Source organism: Amborella trichopoda, chromosome 11, assembly GCF_054954075.1.
Source record: "Amborella trichopoda isolate Santa Cruz 75 chromosome 11, AtrichopodaSantaCruz75HAP2 v2.0, whole genome shotgun sequence".
Lineage (NCBI taxonomy): Eukaryota > Viridiplantae > Streptophyta > Magnoliopsida > Amborellales > Amborellaceae > Amborella > Amborella trichopoda.
The window spans coordinates 33,963,796-33,972,144 of NC_142346.1; the positions used below are offsets into that span (position 1 = coordinate 33,963,796).

An 8,349-nucleotide genomic window follows, 5' to 3' on the forward strand; every position below is an offset into this window, starting at 1 on the left:
TTTATATTCTCAAACACAGTATTAGGTTGTATGAATAGTATCAAGTAGATGAGATTTATTTTATCGATGTGTTATTTATTTTGGAATTTCTATTGTATGTAATAAGACCATCTGTGAGTGATCTTGTTGCTAAAAATATAAGGGGTTATTATGTTTTTTTTGTTTAAAAAATAAAATTGTATTTTTCAGGCAAAAGATCACATAAGTCTTTCTTTCATTAGTATCAGAGCTAGTTTTACTTGATTGCCATTATGAGTGTTTTCTTATTTTTTCTTGAGAATAGAAATATGTGACTGCTTGTACCTTCATCTCTGAGATCTTGAAAATCGAAAGGTTTGATGGGACTAACTTTGCTTTATGGAAAAGAAAAATCAAATTTGTGCTTTATGAAGAAAACTTGCATGAGGTACTCTTTGAGGACCGACCTCGTCGTCCAACTGACGACTCATCTCAAATAATCAAAGATGAGTACGTCTATTGGAAGAGGAGGAACTTGAGTTGCAAGCACATTCTTTTATGTGTCATGACTGACTCGTATGCTTCTGAGTACGAGTCAATCTATACTACAAGTGAGATTTTTGATAAATTTGAAAGAGAGTATGTTGAACCCTCTCTCATGAAGCAAACTATGGCTATGAGAAGGTACAATGATTTAAAAATGGTAGAAGGTACCAAGTTTGCAGATCATGTGCACATGTTTTGTGCGCTAGTAAGTGATTTGGAAGTTACAGGCATGAAGCCCAATGAATCTATACAAGTGATTCATTTAATGAATTCTCTTCCTAATTCATGGGAGACTTTCATATCTTCCATCTTTGCCAGAAGAAAGGCACCAAAATTGGAGGAACTCATCACAACCATCAAATCTGAAGAAAAAAAGAGGAGTTCGAGGCAAACCCCAAGGGATGCTGTGCATATGGTAAAATCTCAACCATATTTAAATTTAAGAAAGGAAAGGGAATAAATATTTTTGAGAAGAAAAGATATTTCAAAAGAAGAGATTTTGGAAATAAGGGAGCAAAGAGAGAGACTCAAACTTGTTTTATTTGCAAGAAGGTGGGCCACATAGCCAATAGTTGTCGATTCAATAAATCTGGTGGAACAAACAAGGAATTGGCATGTGTGTTTTTCGAGGGAACTGAATCTGCACCAATAGGCTTCTAGTTTTCCCCAAGTCGAGTTTTCGAATCAAGATGTGCGAGTCGAGCATGCTAGCTGACCCAAGGGAGCTTCTTGGTGTCTTGACTCGAGGGCTACGGCCCATATTACAAACACCAATGAAGGTTAGCGTTCTTTCACTCCCATGGGGCCAAGACAACAACATATTTATATAGGAGGAAATTTGAAGACTGATGTACTTGGAGTTGGAGATTTTGAACTGAAAATGAAGAGTAGGAGCACCTTGATCCTAAAGCAAGTACTTTATGCTCTTGATATGAGGAAGTGCTTGGTTTCGGTTTTTAAGATGTCTATGGCTGGATTCATAACCACTTTCCTTGGGGAGAAAGTGGTGGTCAAGAAGACGAAAGATGTGATCATGACTAGACGACTTGTAGACGAGCTATTTACTATTGAAATAAAAGATAACGTTGTTTATGTCTCGTCCTCTAATGAATTAGATGCTACCCTATGACATATGAGGTTAGGACACATTAATATCAAATGAATGGAAAGATTAAAAAGGGATGTGATTCTTCAAAATTATAAAAAGATTTATCGAAAGTGTGCGAGTCTTTTGTGCAAGGAAAATTACTAAGGAAACATACCACCAGGGCAAAAAGAGCTACTAGCGTATTGAAAATCATTTATAGTGACATATGTGGACCTATGAATGTGAACACCAAAAGTGGAAAATGATATTTTATCTCTTTTATAGATGATCACTTGCGATATGACCATGTGTACCTTATTCATGCAAAATCAGAAGCCTTAGAAAAATTCAAAGAATATAAAGCCCAGGTAGAGAATCAAACAAACCTGAAAATTAAAGTCTTTAGAACCGATAGAGGGGGGAATATTCATCTGATATTTTCGAAGAATTTTACATTGAAAATGGGATCATCCATCAGTACACCATGCCTTCTACTCCTAAACAAAATGGTGTAGCTGAGAGAAGAAATATGACTTTAGGGGAAATGATAAGGAGTATGATGGGGCATGTAAATCTCTAATTGGAGTTTTGGGGAGAAGCGGTATTAATAGCATGTTACATCCTTACTTTGACTCCCACAAAAGTTGCTCCACTTACTCATGAAATTTTCACAGGTTGTACTCCCTCCATTGAACACCTGAAAGTTTGGGGTTGCTCAGCCCATGTCCTTATCCCACATCAAAATAGAACCAAATTGCAACTCAAAACTGTCAAATCCATTTTCACTGGTTACCTAGATCATGGTAAGGCGTATCGATTCTACAACCTTGAAACATGTACGGTTATTGAAAGTTGTGATGCTCACTTCTTCGAGGAAGAGTTCCTTGAACCAAGGGTAAGTACAAAACAAGCTGACTTTTATGAGGAGGCCCAAATAAGGATGTAGTTCGAGACCCTGAACCTGAAACTTCTAAGCCAACCCAACCTGATCCTGAACTCCCTATAGAAAGTGAACCCTGACCTGAACCAAGACGAAGTAACCGAGTAAGTAGACCACCTCTTTACCTAGAACATTTTGTCTACCTTGGAGAACATTTTGATAAGATTGGGGAAGATCTAGATTCAAAACCTAGAACTCACCGTGAAGCCTTGACTTGTCCTGAAAGGGAATACTGGGTAAAAGCCATGAAAGATGAGTATGCTTCTATTAACTAAAACTATGTATGAGAATTAGTACCCCTACCTCAAAAACGTTAGGCCATTGGTTGTAAGTGGATTTTCAAGAAAAAGTTGAACTCTGATGGAAAAATAGAAAAATACAAAGCTAGGTTGGTTGCAAAGGGTCTCACTCAGAAAGAAGAGATATATTATGAGGAAACTTTTTCCCTTGTTACCTAATTTTCATCCATTCGAATCCTTATAGCTATAGCAGCCCATTTTGACATTGAGGTTCATCAAATGGATGTCAAAACAGCATTTCTAAATAGGGATTTAGAAGAAAAAATTTGACCCAACCTGAGGGATTTGAGGAGAAAGGGAAAGATAACCTAGTATGCAAACTTAATAAATCCCTTTATGGCCTGAAACAAGCATCATGACAATGGTATAAAAAATTCCAAGAGACCCTTGCTATTGCAGGGTTCTTTACAAATAATGATGATTATTGCATATATCAAAAGGTTAGTGGGAGTAATGTGGTCTTTATATCATTATATGTGGATGATAAGCTAATTGTTAGTAGCTCAATTGCCCTGGCAATAGAGATGAAAAATTTCCTTACACAACACTTCGATATAAATGATCTTGGAGAAGCTTCATATGTGTTGGACATCAAGATAATAAGAAACATGAGAGAGAAGACTATCCAATTTTCCCAGGCAACGTACTAGAAGAGGATTCTGGAAAAGTTTCATATGAGTATGTGTAAGCCTATGTCTACCTCAATTGACAAAAAGACAAAGCTTAGTAATAAGATGTGTCCTACAGAAGACATGGATATAAGAGCTATTGCGAGAATGCTATACAGGAGTGCAGTTGGGTCCCTTATGTATGCCATGATGGGAACAAGGCCAGAGTTGTCCTCTGTCATGAGTCTGGTGAGCCGTTTCCAAAGTAATCCAGGAGAGGAACATTGGAAAGCTGTAAAAAGAATTCTCAGATATTTAAAAGGGACCATGAACTATGCGCTCACATATAAGGGGGGAACTAAAATAGTAATAGAGGGATATTCAGATGCAAGCTATCTCGCAGATCTAGATGATGCGAACTCTACATCTGGGTATGTGTTTATGCTTGGAGGAGTTGTGGTTTCTTGGAAGTCAAAAAAACAAGATATTGTGGCCTTGTCCACCATGGAATCCGAATATGTGGCATGCTTTCTAGCAGTCAAGGAGGCCGTGTGGATTAAGAAGTTTCTTAATTAACTTAATTTTCATCTTGTACATTGTGAGGCAGTGTGAATTTTCTGCGATAACATTGCGGCTATTTGTGTCTCTTAGAAGCCTCGGTTTCATAAGAACTCCAAGCATATTAAGCCTTATTTTTACAACCTGAGAAATGAGGTGAGATTGAAAGAGATCGAGATCAGCTACATATCTACAGATTTGATGATTGCAGACTCTCTGATTAAGGGAGTTGTCTCAAATGTTTTTGTAAGACATGTGAGAGAGATGGGGACGAGAGAAAGTGAGGAAGAGAGAATATAAGGCCTTCAAGGCCAAGTGAGAGATGTTGGATTTATGTGGCCTTTAAAGGTCTTATGAGTGTGTATTGAAATACTTTTATTATAGTGAAACATAAACTCAGTGGAAGTGTGGTCCCTCGAGGACCATACTAAGCGAATGCTGTTTGCTTATACTGGACTGTGCTTATCAATCTAGGCCAGTCGGTTGGAAAGCCCAAGTTATCTAGGCATAATGAATTAACCGAGGAGGGTTTTAGGTTAGCCCTTGATGAGATCGGAGCTTATGCCTAGATGAGAGAGCCGGGGGACTATGTGACCCTTGTGTGTGATGGTAGGCCTATTGAGACAGGGGCCAAACCTCATCCATGTTCCATCACATGGCATGCATATTGATAGATCGTTCGAGAAAGCCAGATATCCACCTTTGGGTGAAGCGTATGCATGTGCGAGAGATACCCCTATGTAACATAGAGCTGTGGTCGCATCAAGTCATGGTGACCTTGACTAGTCTCTAGGGGAGAACCTGTAATCCACATACTGGGATTGCGACCCACCCTTTGGATACACTTTAAATTGCTTTGTGTTAAAGACTTTGAGTTTTGATAACTTTGATTTGTGGCATGTGGTCAAAATCTTGAAAGGCAAATATTGACCATGGCATATTTTGTTTTTTAACAAGTTTGTTTTAAAGGGATGTGGTCAATTTGAATAGATAGTAAATATTGACCTTATCTTATTTATATTTGGTAGTATTTATTTACTTGATAATATTTGACATATCCTTATGGAATAAGACCATCTGTGAGTGATCTTGTTGCAAAAAATTTAAGAGGTTATTAATTTTTTTTTTTAAAAAAAGAAAAATTGTATTTCCGCGGCAAAAGATCACATAGGTCTTTCTTTTAGCCTAAAGGCTGGGCCTGGGCCACACATTTTTATTAGGCCCCTTTCAGCTTGGTGTAAGATGGGTTTGGGCCAGGACCCGATTTGGCCTGCCCAACCCTGTATGTTCCTTTCAGGGTTTTGAATTTATTCTCTTATTTGGCTAGGCTCGATGCGGACTGGCTCCTACGGAGCCAGCGCCCATCGGCCCAGTCTAGATAGGGCCAAGCTAGGGCTGGCCTTACAGGGATCTTGTCTGGGTCTAAGGCAGGGCTTGGCCAGCTCATTGCCGGCCAAGTTCTTTGTCCAACTCGCAAGTCTCTCTAGTCATACTGTTATAGCATCCCCAAGAAATACCACACCCGCCATTGTTTCATCAAAAGAAAATGCGTCCCAAACTAAGTATGAAATTTGTTCTCGATCATTCCATTTAGCTGGAAGAATCAGTACCATAAATTATGATTGTTTTAAATAGTTCAAATTGACATCAAAGGTTTCCCTTTAGAAATTGAGATGCTTTTCAAAAAACAAAAAGAACATTAAATGTCACATACTCCATTCCCAGAATCTTCTTCAATTCCTCAAGATAAATGCCAGTTCTTGCTAAGCAGTCACGTATTAGCTTCCAAAACCACATGCTATTTTTTCTGATGACAAAGGTCATGCCACCATGAAATTAGGAAGACCCATCTTATCAGAATGTCTGTTATGAATCATCACCATTAAAATCTAGGGTTGCATTTAATAGCCATCAGGAAGAAACACATCTAAAAATGGCGTTATACAAATTTTATCATGCATATGAAACCAATATTAGATTTAATAATACGTACATTAATACATATTCCCACTAATTTCCATGTCCAAATACAACTGATATCATCTCATTTTTTAGATTGTATTTTGTATTTCCTGCCTGTAAAAGTGCTCAATCCCCCGAACTAACTAAAGGTTCATCATCTTCTGTATGAAACTTCCAAATGGTTGCCATTAATCCATGTGATTGTGATGATGATTGCGATGAAGAAGATAGCTTCGACTTCGGGGCCTTTTGCACCTGTACCACCAACATAACAATTCCAACTTTCAGATGACACTCGCAAAGAATGAGAGAGAAACAGAGAGATGATATCGAGGTTACCCTCTTGCTTGGTGCAATCTTTCCTGTTCTCACAGTTTGTGTGGTTTCCGGGCGTTTCGACAAATAATCCTTCAGCTGCTCGTCATCCATGCCTTCCAACAAACTCGTCTGCTTTAACAAGAATAAATATAAAAAAGGGTCTGTATCATATCTTTGTCGAAAGAAAAAGAATTTCAAAACAGAAAACAAAAGGCAGATGATATGAGGTATATATAATGCAGTTAAAAAGCATGGCATACACTGTGGCGATAGTGAGAATACCCAAGTATGTAGTTCTTCAACTTCTTTCTCTATATTCTCTTCTTCTTTGTCTGCAATGGCCTTCTTCTCCTGCCATGAAAGACACTCTCTCTCAACAGAGGCCATCTTCTTCTTCTTTGTTTCTCTTCTGGACATGGTTCCTTTCTCTCTCTTGATCTCAGAGAATTATATCAATTATAATGATTGTGAAAAAAAGAAGAGGAAGAATATGAAGAGGAAAGGATTGGGGAGGAATGATGATTATGAGATTGATTTGTTGATTTAGAACGAGAAAAGTAGAAGTCCTCCTGGTGCGGTGGAGATGGTGGGTTGTCGAGAGAGTTAGAGAGAGAAAGAGAGAGAGTTAGAGAGAGAGGGGGAGAGTCAATGTGTAACGGTTGCAGAGTAAATTGAGAGAGGTGGCAGCGTTACTGGAAGACAGAGATAAGGGAATAAGGAAAAAGGGGATGTTTATAACGGTGACACAGATAAGGGAATTAGGAAAAAGGAGATGTTTATAACGGTCACGTACTTTCCGCCTCCTCATGTCACTCGTTTTCACTTCATACCTTGGACGAAATGGCTCTGTCTCTTTCTCACTTTTTGACCATCACGTGATTCAAGAGTTCTTGTTGGTTTTTTTTTTTTTTTTAAACAAAAAAACCATCCACTCTCTTTCTCTCTCTAACCATCGTGGTGATGTGATTCAAGAGTTCCCAATTTTTTTTGGAAAGTTTTTAACATCCCCATCGATTAAACTTTCTAACATTGTCCCCCAATCACTTGTTCCCCCTCTTAAACACGGTTAATTTGTTGGGTGGCATTCGCTGGTAAATTTTAGACTGCATCAAAGAGGGAGAAACATAATAAGGGGTGGCATCGGCTGGTAAATTTTAAAGAAAGGAATAAATAAGAATTGAAGTTCATCAAATGTATCTTACACTCGCTAGAAACATCGTTCATAATACATGTGCGGTACCCATCGGTCAATTGGATAGATTTCTGCATCGTTGGGATTTTAGAATTTCTGAATTTCGATGGGATGATGATAAAATGCTTTAGAAAGAGTAGTAGAGAAAATTTTAAAACAATTCTAAACCATGAAGTATAGCATAATGACTAAATGAGACTATTACTTATAATAAGAATCACTCTGAATATGATCTTTTCAGATATGGCCTTTTGCCACACGAAACAAATGAAATGCATATTGAAGAGTGCACTTGACATCCAACATAACAACACTCCCGAACTTTTTAACATATATTCCAGAGACATGATCTCAATCATTACTAGGGCATAATATGAAAGACGAGTACCATGATTTACAAAAGAAAATTCATATCAAGTGATGGACACCATGAAAGCAAAATAATGGGATGGTGTCGACATGATCTCAATCATAAATAGGGCATAATATAATATGAAAGACGAGTACCATGAAATGGATATGAAATAAACTACCTTCTTAAAGTCATTCCAAATTGTCCAAGTTGTACAAAACGCATGGTCATCATATATAAAGCCCAACTTTCTTGCCTCTCCTCGTTCCAAAGGCATGCTCAATGTAAGAAGTATCTTAATTATCTAATTTTATAACTAAAAAATTGCATGCATGGTTTTTAAATAATGTTGTGTAGATTTTTACATTTGTATACTGCATTATTATGCCACAATTAAAGGATAGACACATGTCGTAAAAATAAAAAAGGCTCCTATTCTTAGTGCCTATTTGATATTTGGAAGGTAAATGTTCGTTGGAAATTGGAAGTTTTTCTTTGCTGAAAAGAAAGAAGATCTCAGAAGGAAGCT

General features: G+C 37.6%; 1 protein-coding gene across 3 annotated transcripts; it reads right to left on the minus strand.

Moving 5' to 3' along the window:
* Positions 1-5,847: 5,847 nt before the first annotated feature.
* Positions 5,848-6,986, minus strand: LOC110007512 (hypothetical protein). 3 transcript variants are annotated; one of them, XR_016045104.1, is made up of 3 exons: positions 6,537-6,986; positions 6,298-6,405; positions 5,848-6,213 (listed from the first exon to the last, which is right to left on the minus strand). XR_016045104.1 is itself a non-coding variant. In XM_088852648.1 (3 exons), exons 1-3 carry the CDS (start codon positions 6,691-6,693, stop codon positions 6,085-6,087), a joined length of 375 nt encoding a protein of 124 aa, XP_088708774.1. In that variant the 5' UTR covers positions 6,694-6,986; the 3' UTR covers positions 5,848-6,084. The 3 variants fall into 3 exon arrangements, 2 of the variants coding, with proteins under 2 accessions (XP_088708774.1, XP_020524598.1); XM_088852648.1 differs by having other exon boundaries at positions 6,298-6,408; positions 6,559-6,986; XM_020668939.2 differs by having other exon boundaries at positions 6,559-6,985.
* Between the last annotated feature and the right edge of the window lie 1,363 nt (positions 6,987-8,349).